Below are 17,917 nucleotides of genomic sequence, written 5' to 3' on the forward strand. Positions count from 1 at the left end.
AAAATTCCAGGATTTCAGCCCAAAAATCTGTGATTTTAGCCCGAAATTCCAGGATTTTAGTCCGAAATTCCAGGATTTTAGCAAAAAATAATCCCAGCATTTCAGCCCGAAAATCCGTGATTTTAGCCTGAAAATCCATTATTTTAGCCCGAAATTCCAGGGTTTTAGCAAAAAAAAATCCAGGGTTTCAGCCCGAAATTCCATGATTTTAGCCCGAAAATCCATTATTTTAGCCTGAAATTCCAGGATTTTAGCAAAAAAAAATTCCAGGATTTCAGCCCGAAAATCCGTGATTTAAGCTCGAAATTCCAGGATTTTAGCAAAAAAAATTCCAGGGTGTCAGCCCCAAAAATTCCAGGATTTCAGCCCAAAAATCCATGATTTTAGCCCGAAATTCCAGGATTTTAGCAAAAAAAAAAAATCCAGGGTTTCAGCCCCAAAAATTCCAGGATTTCAGCCTGAAAATCCATGATTTTAGCCCAAAATTCCAGGATTTTAGCAAATAAAAAATTCCAGGGTTTCAGCCCCAAAAGTTCCAGGATTTCAGAAAAAAATATCTATGATTTCAGCTCAATTCCAGCATTTTAACCCAAAATTCCAGCATTTCAGCAAAAAAATTCCATGATTTCAGCACAAAATTCCAGCATTTTAGCCCCAAAAATTCCAGGATTACAGGAAAAAAAAAATCAGGATTTCAGCCTGAAATTTCAGGATTTCTGCCCAAAAATCCATTATTTTAGCCCGGAATTCCAGGATTTCAGCCCAAAATTCCAGCATTTCAGCCCAAACCATTGGGTTCCACTCCCAGTTTTCAGGATTTCACACCGAGGTTTTTTATTTCCTGGCCAAATTTGGGGATTTCAGTAAAATTTCCAGGATTTCAGCCCAGCTCGAGTTTCAGAAAAAAAAAAAAAAAAAGAGGATTTTAGGCCCAATTTCAGTCCAGAATTGTGGGGTTTTGGTCCCAGTTTCCAGCATTTTAGGCCCAATTTCTGTGCTTGGAATTCTGATCCCAATTTGCAGAATTTCAGTGCCCAGTTCCTGGATTCAGCCCCAAAATTGCTGAATTTATTCCCCATTTTTGGGCTTTCAGCCCCATCTGCAGGATTTTCATTCCCATTTCCATCTTTCAGGCACCATTTTGGGGATTTTGGCCCCTGATCTGTCAGGTTTGGTCCAAATTTGGACGATTTCAGCCCAAATTTGCAGGATTTGAGACCCCAGTTCCTGTCTTGGGGCGGGGGTGGGTGAAAATGGGGCTTTTTTTGCACAAATTTAAGGGATTTTCCCCATTTTTCCCTCTTTTCCATCGGGTTTGAGCTCGGGGCTGATGGCAAAGTGTGGGAGGGGGTGAGGGTGAGGATCCCCCAATTTTTGGAGAAAGGCTTAAAAATAAAATGAATTAAAACTTCAGCCTTTTGTAACAATTATTTAATTAAGAGAAGAATCATTTGCTGGGCTGGCAAATTAGGGGGGGGGGACCCCAAATCCAGGTGGGGCCACCCCAAAAAAAACCCCAGGACATGGGGACACAAATTTCAGTGTCCCTGTCCCCGATTTGGGGGTGACAGGGACCAGATTTGCTACAAAAGGAGTTTTATTTGCTAAAAAAAAGACCCCAAAATGGGGAATTTTGTGTACAAAGAGCCCCCGGGGGGGGGGGGAAGGCACCGGTGGCTGGGGGGGGACAGGGAGGGGACAGGGACCCCCGAGAGGGGACAGGGACGGATTTTGGGACCTCCAGGATGGATTTTGGGACCCCTGGGATGGATTTTGGGACTCCCAGGATGAATTTTGGGGCCCCAAAAATGGATTTTGGGACCCTCGGGATGGATTTTGGGACCCCCGAAATGGACATGGGGACCCCCAGGACAGAGATGGGGGCCCCAGAAATGGACACGGGGACCCCAGAAATGGACACGGGACTCCAAAAATGGACACGGGGACCCCAAAAATGGACACGGGGACCCCAAAAATGGACACGGGGACCCCCAGAATTGACAATGGGACCCAAAAATGGACACGGGAACCCCAGAAATGGACACAGGAACTCCCGGGAGGGACACGGGGACCCCAAAATGGACACGGGGACCCCCAGGACAGAGACGGGGGCCCCAGAAATGGACACGGAGACCCCAGGACGGACATGGGGACCCCAGAAATGGAGACGGGGACCCCCAAAATTGACAACGGGACCCAAAAATGGACACGGGAACTCCCGGGAGGGACACGGGGAGCCCAGAATTGACACGGGGACCCCCAGGACGGACATGAGGACCCCCAAAATGGACACGGAGACCCCCGGGACGGACACGGGACCCCAGAAATGGACACGAGGACCCCCAAAATGGACACGGGGACCCCCGGGACAGACACGGGACCCCCGCCCCGCGGCTCAGATCCGGATCCGGCCGTCCTGGAGGCGCTGCCAGCGCTCGGGGTCCAGCGGGACGAAGGCTCGGGCGGCCTCGTCCAGCACGAACAGCGGCTCCGGCACCCGCGCGGGGTCGCAGCCGTCCCGCGCCAGCCGCACCTTCTGCTGCTTGAAGGTCTCGGTCATGTCCAGCCCCTCCTGGGGACAGCGGCGGCGCTGGGACCCTCCCGTGGGGACCCCTGGGCACGGCCCGGGATCCCCGAGCACCCCCTGGGACCCCCAAGGAGCCCTGAGCACATCCTGAGCACCCTCGGGACCCCTCAAACACTTCCTGGGACTGCTGAGCACCACCCGGGACCCCTGGGACCCCCGAGCACCACCCGGGACCCCTGGGACCCCCGAGCACCCCCTGAGCACCCCCAGGACCCCCGAGCACCCTCGGTACCCCCTGAGCACCCCCCGAGCACCCCCTGGTCCCTTCCCAGGACGCCCCAGGACCCTCCGGGACCCCTGAGCACCCCCCAGAACCCTCCCAGGACCCCCAGCATCCCCTGAGACCCCCAGTTCCCCCTGAACACCCCCCGAGCACCCCCCAGGACCCTCCGGGATCCCCTGGGACCCCCCAGGACCCCCCGGTCCCCCCGGTACCCGCAGCCGCAGGAATCGGGGCCGTGCGTAGGGCGGCAGGAGCTGCTCCAGGTGCCGGTAGAGCCCGGGGCCATCCAGGGAGCGCCCGGGGCGGAGAACGAGAGCGGCCATCCCAGCCCGGCCCTCGTGTCCTGGAGAGGAGGGGACATCGGGGACATTGGGGACATCGGGGACATTGGGGACATCGGGAACATCGGGGACATCGGGGATATTGGGGATATTGGGGACATCAGGGACATCGGGGACATTGGAGACATTTGGGGACATTTGGGGACATTGGGGACATCGGGGACATCAGGGACATTGGGGACATCAGGGACATCGGGGATATTGGGGGACATCGGGGACAGCGGGGACATTTGGGGACATCAGGGACATCGGGGATATTGGGGACATTTGGGGACATTTGGGGACATCGGGGACATCGGGGACATTTGGGGATATTGGAGACATTTGGGGACATTGGGGACATCGGGGACATCAGGGACATTGGAGACATTTGGGGACATTTGGGGACATTGGGGACATCGGGGATATTGGGGATATTGGGGACATCAGGGACATCGGGGACATTGGAGACATTTGGGGACATTTGGGGACATTGGGGACATCGGGGACATCAGGGACATTGGGGACATCAGGGACATCGGGGATATTGGGGGACATCGGGGACAGCGGGGACATTGGGGACATCGGGGACATCGGGGATATTGGGGACATTTGGGGACATTTGGGGACATCGGGGACATCGGGGACATTTGGGGATATTGGAGACATTTGGGGACATCGGGGACATTTGGGGACCTTTGGGGACATTTGGGGACACTGCAGGGATGGGGGTGGCGGCCGTACCTGGCACGGTGACCCCGTAGACGGTGGCGTCCTGCAGGGACTCGTGGGCCAGCAGCGCCTCGGTCACCTCGGTGGTGGCCACGTTCTCACCTTTCCACCTGGGGGAGACCAGGTAGAGACCCCCCCCAAACCCCAAAAATGTTTAATGGGGACCCCCGAGCACCCCCCGAGCACGCCCTGGGACCCAGAACATTCCACAGGGCTGAGATCCCCTGGGCATGCAAGGAGGGGGCTCTGGGGGTGTCCCCATTGTGAGGGGGTGGCTCTGGGGGTGTCCCTGTCCCACAGGGGGCTCTGGGGGTGTCCCCATCGTGGGGAGGGGGCTCTGGGGTGTCCCTGTCCCACGGGAGGGGTCTTTGGGGGTGTCCCCATTGTGAGGGGCGGCTCTGGGGGTGTCCCTGTCCCACAGGGGGCTCTGGGGTTGTCCCCATCCTGGAGGGTGTCCCTGGGGGTCTCCCCAGTCCCTGGGGGTGTCCCTGGGGGTGTCCCTGGGGGTGTCCCCATCCTGGGGGCTCTGGGGCTGTCCCTGGGGGTCTCCCCAATCCCTGGGGGTGTCCCTGGGGGTGTCCCCATCCCGGGGAGCTCTGGGGGTGTCCCTGGGGGTCTCCCCAATCCCTGGGGGTGTCCCTGGGGGTCTCCCCAATCCCTGGGGGTGTCCCTGGGGGTGTTCCCATCCCGGGGCGCTCTGGGGGTGTCCCTGGGGGTCTCCCCAGTCCCTGGGGGTGTCCCTGGGGGTGTCCCCACCCCAGGGTGTCCCGGGCACCTGAAGGTGTCCCCGGTGCGGTCCCTGAAGCGCACGAACTGCTCCCGGTCCTGCTCCACCAGGTCCCCGGTGTTGAAGAATTCGTCGCCCTCGGCGAAAACCCCGCGGAGCAATTTCTGCTCCGAGAGCTCCCGGCTGCCCGCGTAGCCCAGGAACGGCGTCCTGGGGGTCACCGGCGCGATCAGGAGCCCCGTCTCACCTGAGACACCAAATTTAAGGAATTCAGAGAATTTGGAGTTAATTAAAACAGCCCAGGAACGGCTATTTTAATTGTTTTAACCGGGGCTCACTGGGGTGATCAGCAGCCCTGAGTCACCTGAGGGGATGGGGACAGGGATGGGGACAGGGATGGGGACAGTGAGCCAAACCTTGAAGGAATTTAAAGATTTTAGAGAATTTAAGAGATTTTAAGGAATTTAAGAGATTTTAGAGGAGCTGAGATTTTAGCTTTATTTGAGTTCATTAAAATAGCCCAGAGCTGCGTCCGGGAAGCCACAGCAGCCCCGTCTCACCCGTGGGGATGGGGACGGTGAGGAGAAAAATTTAAGGAATTTAGAGATTTTAAGGAATTTAGAGATTTTAAGGAATGTAGAGATTTTAAGGAATGTAGAGATTTTTAGAGGAGCTGAGATTTTAGAGATAAGTTTATTGGAGTTAATTAAAATTAGGGCGTCACCGGGGGCCTGTCTCACCTGAGGGGATGGCGAAACACAAATTTTAAGGGATTTAGAGGATTTTGGGGGAGTTATCCTGCAGTAAACATTTGCTTTCTAACTCTAAACTGCCAGAGCGTTTGGCTGTCAGTTCCAGCTCAAGATCCACCGTTATTGGAATAAACCACGGCGCCCCCGCGGCCGCTCCTCACCCGTCCTGGCGCGGATGCAGCGCCCGTTCCGGTCCCGCTCTGGAGCTCCGGCAGCGACGTCGTAGCGAACGACCTCGAACGGGGAGAAGAGCTGGGGACAGGGGCAGGGGGGTCAGCACCGGTCGGGAAATCAGAATTTTGGGAGGTTGTGGCCGAAGCAATGAGAGCTCAGGTTTGAATTTTGGGGAGGTCAGTGAGGAGTGGTTGGTTCTGGCGGGTGGTTCATGAAAAAGTGGATTTGAGGGGGACTGGGGTCACGAAAATTGAAATGAATATAAATAAAATTCAAATGTAAGTAAAAATAGAAATGAAATAAATATAAATTGGAATGGTTATATTTATTATATATAAATATAATATAATCTATATAAAATTATATTTAAATTATAGAAATCATAATAAATAATTATCTATTAATAGTTAATTAACCTTACGAATGAGGTTAATTAATAATTATGTCATTAAATAGATAATTAAATATTGTTTATTAATAACGAAGAAGGTTAATTAATTATTAATTAATGTAAAACAATAAACTTTTTTTTCCTTTATTCCTAACCTAAATATTATATATATGTATAAAATTAATACTACATATATATATAGTAGTATTAATTATTAACCTCCCCATTATTAATATTAACCTCCCCATACAATATATATAAAACCTAAAATTAATATGTATATTAATTTTAGGTTTTATATATATTGTATATACATATATGTATATATTATATAAACATGTATATACAATATACATATGCATATATAATATACATGTTTATATAATATAGTATGTATATCTAATATACATATGTATATAATATATAAATATCAATACATAATGAATTCTTAACTAATAATAGTTAAATAACCTTAGTAATAAGGTTACTTAATAATTATGTCATTAAATAGATAATTAAATAATAAGAATTGTTAATAACTAATAATAATGTTAATTAAGTATTAATTACTGTAAATTAATAAACTTTTTTTTCCTTGATTCCTAACCTAAACCCTACTTTATTTCTAGTCGCATCTCACAACAAAAAAAAAATATATTTATATATTTACTTTAAAAAAATAAACCTTTCCCCAACCGTATTTTCCCGCAGACCTTGTAGATGAAGCTGCATCGGCCCACGGCGCCGGGGGTGCCGGTGTAGTTGAACAGGGTCACGTTGCCCTCGCTCATCCCGTAGGTCTCCACGATCCGCACGGGCCCGAAGCGCCGCTGGAAGCTCCGCCACACGTCGGGCCGGAGCCCGCTGCCCACGGCCAGCCGGAGCCCGTGCTGCCGCTCCCCGGGGCGCTGCGGGGCCGCCGTCAGCTGGGGGGGACCGCGGGACAGACCCGGGACAGCCCCGGGACAGCCCCGGGACAGCCCCGGGACACCCCCGGGACAGCCCCGGGACCCTTCCCCAGCCCGAGGCCAACGTCAGCTCGGGGGGACCCCCGGGACACCCCTCGGGACAGCCCCGGGACCCTCCCCAGCCCGGGATCCCCCCAGCTCTGGGGAACCCTCAGGGATCCCCCCCAGCTCCGGGAGAGCCCCCCAGGACCCCCAGCTCCAGGGTCACCGTCAGCCCCGGAGAAGCCCCTGGGACCCCCCGCCCCAGCTCCGGGAACCCCCCCAGCCCGGCCTGGGGCCACCCTCAGCTCTGGGGGAGCCTCCAAGGCCCCTTCCCCGGCCCGAGACCCCCTCCCATCTCCGGGGGTGCCCTCGGGACCCTCCCCCCCCACAATCCAGGGCCACCGTCAGCTCCTGGGAACCCCCCGGGACCCCCCCCTAATCCAGGGCCACCGTCAGCTCGGGGGGACCCCCGGGACCCCCACCCCAGCTCCGGGAGAGGCCCCGGGACCCCCGCGCCGCCCCCGCCCTACCTGGGGCTGGTTCACCAGGTACCGGCAGAGCTCCCCGATGTACTGGAACACCGTGACGCCCTCGGCGCGGCAATCCTCCCAAAAGTGGCTGGCCGAGAACTTCTCCTTCAGCACACACGTGGCTCCTGCGGCATCGGAACGGGCAGAGGGGGGATCAGCCCCAAAACACCCCCCAAAGCAGCCCCGGGACCCCCGTCCCCGCTCACCGATGCCCAGGCAGCCCACGATGCCCAGCAGGGACCCGGCCATGTGGTAGAGGGGCAGCGCCAGGTACACCACGTCCTTGCTGGAGGCTCCCACCAGCTCGTAGAAGCTCAGGCACATGACGGCCTTGAGGTGGGACACGCGGGCGGCTTTGGGGAGGCCTGGGAGGGGAAAACAAGAATTGAGCCCCCCCTCGGCTCAGCCTGAGCCCCCTCCCGGTTCCCGGTTCCCGGTGCCGGCCGCACCGGTGGTGCCCGAGGTGAAGATGTAGAGGCAGGTGTCGTTCATGTCCTCGGGCTCCCAAACCTCCTCGGGCTGCAGCTCCTCGGAGGCCGCGTCCAGCAGCTCCTGCAGCGCCACGACGCCCTCCGGGTACGGCCCCGCTCCCAGCACCCACACGGCGACCCCGTCCTCCCGCAGGCTGGGCAGGAGCGGCTCCACCGAGCCGAACAGGTCTGGGGGGGACGGAACCGTGTGGGGACCGCCCGGCTGGCCCCGGGGCCACCACCCCATCCTCAGTGCCACCACCGCATCCCCGGGGCCACCACCGCATCCCCGGGGCCACCACCCCATCCCCGGGGCCACCACCCCATCCCCAGTGCCATCCCCGGTGTCACCACCGATCCCCAGGGCCACCCACTCCTTGTCCCCTTCGTCCCCGTTCTTTACTCCCCTGGTCCCACTCCTGTTCCCGGTCCTCTCATCCCCCGGTATCCCAGGATCCCGGCTCTGTCCCCGTTATACCCCGGGATCTTCGCACTCCGTGGTCCCCGTTATCCCCCGGTCCCCCCCGGTTTTCCCGGTGCCTTTCCCCCTCCATTCCTTGGTCCCCTCCCGCTCTCCTCGGTGTCCCCCCGTTATCCCCCGGTCCCCCCGGTGCCTTTCCCCCTCCGTTCCTCGGTCCCCTCGGTGTTCCCCCGCTTCCTCTGGGCGCTTTTCCCCGCACGGTCCCCGCTCCCCTCCCGGTGTCCCCCCGTTATCCCCCGGTCCCCCCGGTTTTCCCGGTGCCTTTCCCCCTCCATTCCTCGGTCCCCTCGGTCCCCCCGTTATCCCTGGGTCCCCCCGGTGTCCCCCCGCTTCCTCCGGGCCCTTTTCCCAGAACGTTTCCCGCTGTCCTCCCGCTATCCCCCGGTGTCCCCGGTTCTCACCGTCCGCCACCAGCAGCGCCCTCGCCCCGCAGCCTCTCAGGCAGTGCCGGAGCCCCGCGGGGCGCAGCGCCGTGCCCAGGAAGGCCGGGCGGGCTCCGAGCGCCGCCAGCCCGAACCAGCCCCACACGAATCGGGGCTCGTTGCCCACCAGGAGCCCCACGGTGTCCCCGGGCCGCGGCGGGGCCCGCAGCGCCCGCAGCGCGTTCGCCACCCGCGCCACGCTCCGCGCCGCCCGCCCCAGCGGCTCCGCTCCGTGCCGGCCCCGCAGGAACGGCCGAGCCGGGGCCGCCCGGGCCGCCCGCAGGAACCGGGAGGCCACGCAGCCCCCGGGGCCGCCCCGCGCCCGCCGCCGCACCCGCAGCGCCCGCAGCGCGAACGCCAGGTCGGCCCAGAGGTGCGGCCGGAGCAGCCGCTGCAGCGCCAGCAGCGCCCCCAGAGCCGCCAGCAGCGCCCCCAGAGCGGGGCCGGGAGCCCCCGGGAGCCTCCTCAGAGCCAGCGCCCCCAGGAGCCCCCCCAGGAGCCCCCCCAGAGCCCCCAGCGCCCCCAGCGCCGCCGCCAGCGCCATCGCCCGCGCCCGCCTCGGGGGCGGGGCGGACACGCCCACCCTGACCACGCCCATTGACCGCGCCCACTTTGGACGCGCCCGGTCTGAGCCCACCCCCCCCATTCCCGACCCCTCTGCCAAGCCCAACCCCGCCCCCCACACCGCGTCACCTCTGTCCCCTCGCCATTGTCCCCTCCCCATTGTCCCCTCCCCATTGTCCCCCCCTCTGTCCTCTCTTCCCCCCCATCGTCACCCCGCCCATTGTCCCCACTGTCCCCTCCCCTGGTCCCTCTGTCCCCCCAGTTGTCCCCTCTGTCCTCCCTTCTGTCCCCTCCCCATTTTCCCCATTGTCCCCTCCCCACTCTCTCCTGTCCCCTCCCATTGTCGCCTCTGTCCCTCCCCTGTCCCCCTCCGGGGCCTCCCCGCTCCCTCCGTGTCCCAGATTCCCCCTGTCCCGGGGGGGGGGCTGGCAGTGTCACCATTGCTGGGGGGGGCTGTGACAGTGTCACCATTGGGGGCTGGCAGTGTCACCGGGGGGGGTTGGCAGTGTCACTTCCCCGTGGTGCCACCGAGTCCCATCCATGTCACCCCTTTTAGGGGGAAGGGACACACGACCCCTGCCCCCGCCGTGTCACAAATCGGGGCCGTTCGGTACAAAACAGGAAAGTTTTTATTGCTGCTTTTCTTAAAAACGCTCATGGCGGGGGGGGCAGGACCCCCCAACTCCCCCTCCCCAAATCATCCTGGAGCAGCCACTCGGTTCCACCCTTTATTTACACTTCTGGAGGAAAATGGGGCTGGGGGTGCCCCCCTTGTCCCCTGAGGGGGGGGTCCCACCAACAATGGGGGGGTCCTGGGGGTGGGGGGGGGCAGCGCGACCCCTCCCCAGGTGGTGAAAAGGGAGGGGAGGGGGGGTAAGGGAGTGATGGGGACCCCGAGCTTGGGGATTTGCTGGCACCGGTCTGGGGGGTCCTGGGGGGTTCCCATGGAAAGGGGGGTCCCGAGGGGGGTCCCCATGGTGGGGAGGGTCCTGAGGGTGTCCCCATTGTAGGAGTGACAGGGGGTGGCATGGTCGGGACAGACAGAGACGAGAGATCCCTGCAGGCAGGGCGTGGAACTTGGGGTTTATTGCAAAGGGCCTGGGTGCAGGGGATTTTTGGGATTTGGGGTTCATTGCACAGGGCCTGGGTGCAGGGGATTTTTGGGATTTGGGGTTCATTGCAAAGGGCCTGGGTGCAGGGGATTTTTGGGATTTGGGGTTTTTGCAAAGGGCCTGGGTGCAGGGGATTTTTGGGATTTGGGGTTTATTGCAAAGGGCCTGGGGCAGGGGCCTTTTAGGATTTGGGGTTCATTGCAAAGGGCCTGGGTGCAGGGCCCTGCTGGAATTTGGGGTTTATTGCAAAGGGCCTGGGGCAGGGGATTGTTGGGATTTGGGGTTTTTGCAAAGGGCCTGGGGCAGGGGCCTTTTAGGATTTGGGGTTCATTGCAAAGGGCCTGGGTGCAGGGGCCTTTTGGGATTTGGGGTTTATTGCAAAGGGCCTGGGTGCAGGGGCCTTTTGGAGTTTGGGGTTCATTGCACAGGGCCTGGGTGCAGGGGATTTTTGGGATTTGGGGTTTATTGCAAAGGGCCTGGGTGCAGGGGATTTTTGGGATTTGGGGTTTATTGCAAAGGGCCTGGGTGCAGGGCCCTGCTGGGATTTGGGGTTTTTGCAAAGGGCCTGGGTGCAGGGCCCTGCTGGAGCTGCCAGGCACAGCTGGAGCAGGACTGAGAGAAGAGAGGGGGAGAGAGGATGAGAGGGTGAGGGAGCATAAGAAAGTAAAAGGGATAAGAGCTAAGAGACAAGAGCATAGAAAGAGCTAAGACAGCAAAGTTCCCGTTCCAATACAATAAATCTTCTTCTGTGCTGAATATTCTGATTCTCACTCACCAATCCAGTCCAATACACAAATCCTACAGCATTTACATACAGCCTATAAGAATCACTACATCACCACACTGTGTTACATTTTAAACCCTAAAAACTCCTCTTTGGGCCCCTTCTGCTGCGCTGGCAGGGTCTGCTCTGACCCTTGGACCTGTAAGCAGAGGGATTGTTCCATCAAAAGGGGATTTACCTTCAGCAGCCACAGCGTTGTTTTCCTGTTGTTCAGTAACTGAGGGATCTCAAAGCTTGCTTTCATTTCAAACTCACTCATAGTTTCCATATTCTCAAAATCTTTTGCCAGACAATCATATTGATAAGGCTTTCCTGTTTCATTTCACCCCCAAAACCCTGAAATTTTGGTTCAGAACCCCCAAAATTCAAATGAAAAAAAAAAATCAAAATTTCACCTCAAAACCACCTAAATCTGAATTTTAAAAAATCAAAATTTTACAGGTAAAGCTTCTGCTTGTGCCGCCTGTGCAGCTGTAAGAGCCCTTTCAATTTTTTTCTCCTAGAGTTTTTCCAAGTTCATTTGCCTGGATAATTGCCACTTGCTGTGGACTCCCAGTTTTGTTACATCGATCATCTCAGGCACTGTGGGTTTTTCTTTTCCCAGGGCTTTGATAACTCTTTTACATTCTGCATTTCCATTATTTTCAATGATATCTCATATCATTATTGGGTGAGCTGTATCATCACCACATTGTCTCTCTGCTCCTTGCATTACCCGGTCCACAGATGTGGTAAATGGTTCAGAGGAGTCTTGGCTAATCGGATTTTAGGCTTTTTTCAAAACTTCCTGCAGGCCGAATTTGCAAAAATGCATGTATTTTATGATTGGCTTTTCGCAAATATTCAAATGAATATTAGATGTGTTGTGTTAGAAAGTGATGCTGTTTTCATTCTCTTAAGTAGTGTGTTAAATAGAGTTTTAGGTTATAAAAATTGTTAAAATAGAAACGATGCTGTGTAGGTTACTTCTTTTAAAGAAAGGACTCACATTGAGATAGCAGCCACAGAACACCTCAATCTTTCAGAGAAAAAGAATTTATTGCTCCATTATCAGGAGAAATGAACTTCTTCCCACCTCAAAGGCGCTGTCAGGATTAGAAGGAAGAAGTTGAAGATGACCAGACAGAATCCTGTGTTTGAATGGAATTTATGCATCATGTGTGAAGTGTATGAACATGGAACAGGTTATTGTTTTTAAGGGTTAACCCTTTGTTAACGTGGGGCCTTTTTTGGGCTGGTGCTGCCCAGAAAAAGGTACCCAGACTGTCTGTAATTCTTTGTAATTATTGTCTCATATTGTCCTAATCCAAATTGTCCAAATTATTATTACTCCAATTGTATCACTATTTTTATAACCATTTTGTCACTGTGAAACTTTTAACATTTTAAAAACCAAGTGATCGGCGTTTTTCACACTGAATTTGCAAAAAGAGCCATCTTTTTAATGCCACCTAACGCTGTTCTGGGTAAATTCACTCCGTTATCATTCTGATCATCAGGAGGGTCATCAGTCCAGCTCAGACACAACAAGGGTACGAAGATCTGCATCAGTACTTTGTCTATAAGTGGCTTGTACCCCTGTGAGCAGTCTTAATTTCGCACAGCATACATTGTGAGGCTGTGAGAATTACACCAGCAGGATTTTTACAGCCATTTGGTGTCTGTCTGTCCTTCCAGGGTGCTTTTCAGCAGCTGCCTAAAATATGGGCAGCAGATGCCACCATCCCTTATTGCTTTTCACAATTCTTTCATCTCATGAGGTGGGACAGCCACCCGTGTTCTGGGACCAGCGGCTCGCTGGCTGAATGGCACAGGCATTGCTAAAGGATTTGGACTTTCTTCCTTGCAAATCTGGCCTCTGACTTCATCCCAGTCTGTTCATTGAAAATTATCAAAAGATTTCAGTGAGTTTTCTAATTTGGGATTAATGCTGGCCAATTTTCAGGGTTTAGTGTGTCTCATTTTGGGTCGAGAAATCTGTCCCAAACACTGGGGGGGGACTCTGGAGCTATTTGGGAACAGCTCTTTTTCGAAATTTTTTTTTTTATTGTTGGGATCAAAGGGTCGGCATTTGCAGGGGCGAAATAATTCTCTGTCTGTCCTGTATTTATTAAAGCAGCTGTCATATTCCAGCCTCGTTGCCCGGTTTGTGTGCGGACGAATCGTGACACAAAGTAGTCCCACTCGGTGCTGGGAGTGCGAAGGCGAAAACGCGGAGGGATATCAGGTGTCGGTTGTGCAGGGTCGCGCGCTGCGGAGGGATCTCTCGGTGATGCGGCCGAGAGAGGTCCGGCAGAGCGAGGAACGCGGAAGGATACACGCACGGCGCTGCAGTTTTCGTCTGCTGCGGTGCCCTGTACGGACCCGGTGGCGGCGGAAGCGCCGTGCCAGCGCACAGGGATGCCGGCTGTGTCCGGACAGCGGCACGCAGCGGCTCGGAACTGGGACCGCGCTGTACCAAAGCGGCGGCCAAAGCAGTGCGGGGTGCCGGCGGAGCAGCGCCGTGGTTGGATGAGGCGGCGCGGAGTGATATTGATGGTGCGGCGTTGTAGCAACTGCGCATGCGTGGGTTGCGTCACTAGGGCAGTCATCATGGCGGGCGGGCGCGGGGCTGCGGCTGTGGAAAGGAACGCCGGGACCCCCGTGGTTGCAGGAGGCGGCGGAGCCGCGCTATCCAGAAGCTCTGAAGCGGGGGGCTGCGCTGGGGAAGGCGCGGCTCCGCCCGCCATGGAGCGGCGGCGGCAGGAGCGGGAAAGCGACCACGGGCGGCGGCGGGGCGGCCTCGTCAGCGGGAGATGATCCCGGGAGGCGGGAGGAGCGGCGGGGAGGCGGCGGGGGGGCCGCGGCGTGCAGCCGCTGGGGGCTGCGGTGGCTGCCGGCCCGGCGGGCAGGGGCGGCGCGGACGGGAGGCTGGGCTGGAGCGGCGGCAGGCACGGCAGAGGTGGGGCTGGAGCGGCGGCAGGCACGGCAGAGGCAGCGCTGGAGCGGCGGCAGGCACGGGCGGGCTGCAGCCACCGGTGCCGACGCCGCGGCGCCGGCACGGGCGGGCTGGGCGGGCTGGGGCGCTCCGCTCCCAGCGCAAGCGGGGCCGTGCCGGGGCCGGGGGATTGCGCCGGAACGCCGGCAGGGACGGGGTCAGCCGGGGGCGTTTGCCCTGCGGCGGGGCACGGCAGAGGCGGGGCTGGAGCGGCGGCAGGCACGGCAGAGGCAGCGCTGGAGCGGCGGCAGGCACGGCAGAGGCGGGGCTGGAGCGGCGGCAGGCACGGCAGAGGCTGCAGCCACCGGTGCGGACGCCGCGGCGCCGGCACGGGGTGGCTGGGCGGGCCGGGGCGCTCCGGTCCCAGCGCAAGCGGTGCCGTGCCGGGACCGGGGGATTGCGCCAGAACGCCGGCAGGGACGGGGTCAGCCGGGGGCGTTTGCACTGCGGCGGGGCCCGTGGGCAGCTCGGGGTGTGCGGCGTGCACTGGAACGCGAGGGTGGGGGGGCAGAGCTTCCCGCGGCAACGTCCGCAGGGGGCGCAGCGCGGCCGCGCCAGGAACGCTCGCACCGCAGATCCGGGAGCCGCAGGGAACTGCAGAGACGCGGCAGCAGCGACGGGACCTGGGCCAGCACCGGCCCCGCTGTGTCGGCAAAGGGGGCGAGGGGGACGTGGAGGGGGGGCGGGAGCGGCCGCACTCGCGGGGAACGGGGGGGGGGGAGCGGCGGCGGCAGGAGGGGGCGGGGCCGGTGACGCCGGTGGGCGGGATTGAGGGGCGGGGCCCGGGACAGCCGGGACCGACGGGATGGCAAAGGCGGGGATGGCGGCAGCGGTGGGAGGGGCCGGGGGTTGGCCGGGGCCGGGGGGGGCGGGGGGCGGGACTGCGAGGGCGGGGGGCGGGGCGGCAGGGGCGGGCAGGACCGCGGGTACCGGAGCGGCGGCGTCCGACGGGGAAATGGGGGGCGTGTCCGGCTGGAGACTCGCGGCGGCGAGGGGCGGAGTCGCAGGAGGGGCGGAGCTCGGCGTGGCAGCTGCGGGGGGCATCCCCCGTGCGGCAAACACAGCTCAAGCAGCGCCCGGCAAGCTGGGAGCAGCTCCCCGGCAGCCAAATCCCGGCGGGAGATGCTATTAAAGTGCTTTATACAAACTGTGTCCAAAAGTCTCTGGTACACACAGCTGAACTGTCAGCATTGGAAAAATTCAATAAAGTTCATTCTAAGAGGATTTTTGGCTCCTGTTTCGGTAACTGACTTGGCATGGAACTTTAGAAAGGCTTTAGTTGCTTATAGAGATCTCTGTCGTGGGCAGAGTGAGTTTGTCCCATCATTACACGGGTGTGTCACCAGCCTCGATGTTGCAGAAGCAGCGTCCTCGACCAGAGCCTTACAGCACTGCCGTTTACCACAGTCGGGCTTTACTGCCCCTTTTACGACAGTCGGGCTTTACTGCCCCTTTTGCGACAGTCGCGCTTTACGGCCCCTTTTACGTCAGTCGCGCATTACGGCACCCTTTTGCGACAGTCGCGCTTTACGGCCCCTTTTGCGACAGTCGCGCTTTACGGCACCTTTTGCGACAGTCGCGCTTTACGGCACCTTTTACGACATCCGCGCTTTACGGCACCTTTTGCGACAGTCGCGCTTTACGGCGCCTTTTACGTCAGTGGCGCTTTACGGCCCCTTTTGCGACAGTCGCGTTTTACGGCACCTTTTACGACAGTCGCGCTTTACGGCACCTTTTGCGACAGTCGCGCTTTACGGCCCCTTTTACGTCAGTGGCGCTTTACGGCCCCTTTTGCGACAGTCGCGTTTTACGGCACCTTTTACGACATCCGCGCTTTACGGCAGTTTTACGACAGTCGCGCTTTACGGCCCCTTTTACGACAGTCGCGCTTTACGGCACATTTTGCGACAGTCGCGCTTTACGGCACCTTTTACGACAGTTGCGCTTTACGGCACCTTTTACGACACTTCACGGCAGTCGCGCTTTACGGTACCTTTTGCGACAGTCGCGCTTTACGGCCCCTTTTACGACAGTCGCGCTTTACGGTACCTTTTGCGACAGTCGCGCTTTACGGCACCTTTTACGACACCCGCGCTTTACGGCACCTTTTACGACAGTTGCGCTTTACGGCACCTTTTACGACACTTCACGGCAGTCGCGCTTTACGGCACCTTTTACGACACTTCACGGCAGTCACGCTTTACGGCACTTTTGCGACAGTCGCGCTTTACGGCACCTTTTACGACAGTCGCGCTTTACGGCACCTTTTACGACAGTTGCGCTTTACGGCACATTTTGCGACAGTCGCGCTTTACGGCACCTTTTACGACATCCGCGCTTTACGGCACACTTTACGACAGTCGCGCTTTACGGCACCTTTTACGACACTTCACGGCAGTCACGCTTTACGGCAGTTTTGCGACATCCGCGCTTTACGGCACCTTTTACTACAGTGGCGCTTTACGGCACTTTTGCGACAGTCGTGCATTTCGGCACTACCTTTTATGGAACTTTTACGGTCCTTCACAGTGTTTATTTTGTTTTTCATTAATTTTTAATTAATTTTATTTTTTTAAATTTTTTTTATTATTTTTTATTTTTTTTTTTTTGCAGCCTTTTTAAAATTTTTTCAGTTTAATTTTGATTTTTAATTTTTTTATTTTTAAAGCTTTTATTTTCTTTTGTTAATTTTTTAAAAATTTAATTGTTATTTTTAATTTTTCTGGTTTTAAAGCTTTTTATTTAAATTTTAATTTTTCAATTTTTAAGGCTTTTTATTTAGTTTTTTAATTTTTAAATTTAATTTTAATTTTCAATTTTTCTATTTTTTGGCTTTTTATTTAATTTTTAAATTTTTTCATTAAATTTTTATTTTTAATTTTTCTGTTTTTAAAGATTTTATTTTATTTTTTTATTTTTTTATTTAATTTTTATTTTTAATTTTTCTATTTTAAAATATTTTTATTTTATTTTTAAATTTTTTATTTAATTTTAATTTTTATTTTTTTATTTTTAAAGCTTTTTATTTAATTTTAAAATTTTTTTATTTAAGTTTTATTATTAATTTTTCTATTTTTAAAGATTTTATTTTAAATTTTTTTTTATTTAATTTTTATTTTTAATTTTTCTATTTTTAAAGCTTTTTATTTAATTTTTTTTAATTTTTTTATTTAAGTTTTATTTTTAATTTTTCCATTTTTAAAGATTTTATTTTTAATTTTTTTATTTTTTAATTTAATTTTTATTTTAAATTTTTCTATTTTTAAAGCTTTTTATTTTATTTTTTAATTTTTTTTTAATTTTTATTTTTAATTTTTCAGCTTTTAAACATTTTTATTTAATTTTTAAGTTTTTTATTTAATTTTTATTTTTAATTTTTCTGTTTTTAAACCTTTTTATTTAATTTTTTAATTTTTAAATTTAATTTTAATTTTCAATTTTTCTGTTTTTAAAGATTTTTATTTAATTTTTAAATCTTTAAATTAAATTTTAATTTTCAGTTTTTCTATTTTTAAGGCTTTTTATTTAATTTTAAAATTTTTTAATTTAATTTTTATTTTTAATTTTTCTGTTTTTAGAGATTTATTTTTTTATTTAATTTTTATTTTTAATTTTTTTATTTTTAAAGCTTTTTATTTTATTTTTTCTATTTTTTTTAAAGTTTTTTAAATTTTTCTATTTTAAAGCTTTTATTTTATTTTTTAATTTTATTTTTTATTTA

General features: G+C 54.3%; 1 protein-coding gene across 1 annotated transcript; it reads right to left on the minus strand.

Moving 5' to 3' along the window:
• Positions 1-541: 541 nt before the first annotated feature.
• Positions 542-9,303, minus strand: SLC27A3 (solute carrier family 27 member 3). The gene is made up of 10 exons (XM_077192055.1): positions 8,739-9,303; positions 7,836-8,045; positions 7,593-7,751; positions 7,387-7,511; positions 6,620-6,814; positions 5,503-5,593; positions 4,638-4,836; positions 3,875-3,972; positions 3,023-3,153; positions 542-2,572 (listed from the first exon to the last, which is right to left on the minus strand). Exons 1-10 carry the CDS (start codon positions 9,301-9,303, stop codon positions 2,396-2,398), a joined length of 1,950 nt encoding a protein of 649 aa, XP_077048170.1. The 3' UTR covers positions 542-2,395.
• Between the last annotated feature and the right edge of the window lie 8,614 nt (positions 9,304-17,917).

Source organism: Agelaius phoeniceus, chromosome 31 (genome assembly GCF_051311805.1).
Source record: "Agelaius phoeniceus isolate bAgePho1 chromosome 31, bAgePho1.hap1, whole genome shotgun sequence".
Taxonomy (NCBI): Eukaryota; Metazoa; Chordata; class Aves; order Passeriformes; family Icteridae; genus Agelaius; species Agelaius phoeniceus.

What these genes read in the sequence shown, in the direction of transcription:
- SLC27A3 (XM_077192055.1), bottom strand. Translation starts at nt 9,303, where the DNA reads ATGGCGCTGGCGGCGGCGCTGGGGGCGCTGGGGGCTCTGGGGGGGCTC. An exon ending in GGCGCTGCTGGTGGCGGACG is followed by an intron (nt 8,046 to 8,738) that starts GTGAGAACCGGG and finishes CGTCCCCCCCAG; the next exon opens with ACCTGTTCGGCTCGGTGGAG. An exon ending in CGCACCGGGGACACCTTCAG is followed by an intron (nt 3,973 to 4,637) that starts GTGCCCGGGACA and finishes GGTCTCCCCCAG; the next exon opens with GTGGAAAGGTGAGAACGTGG.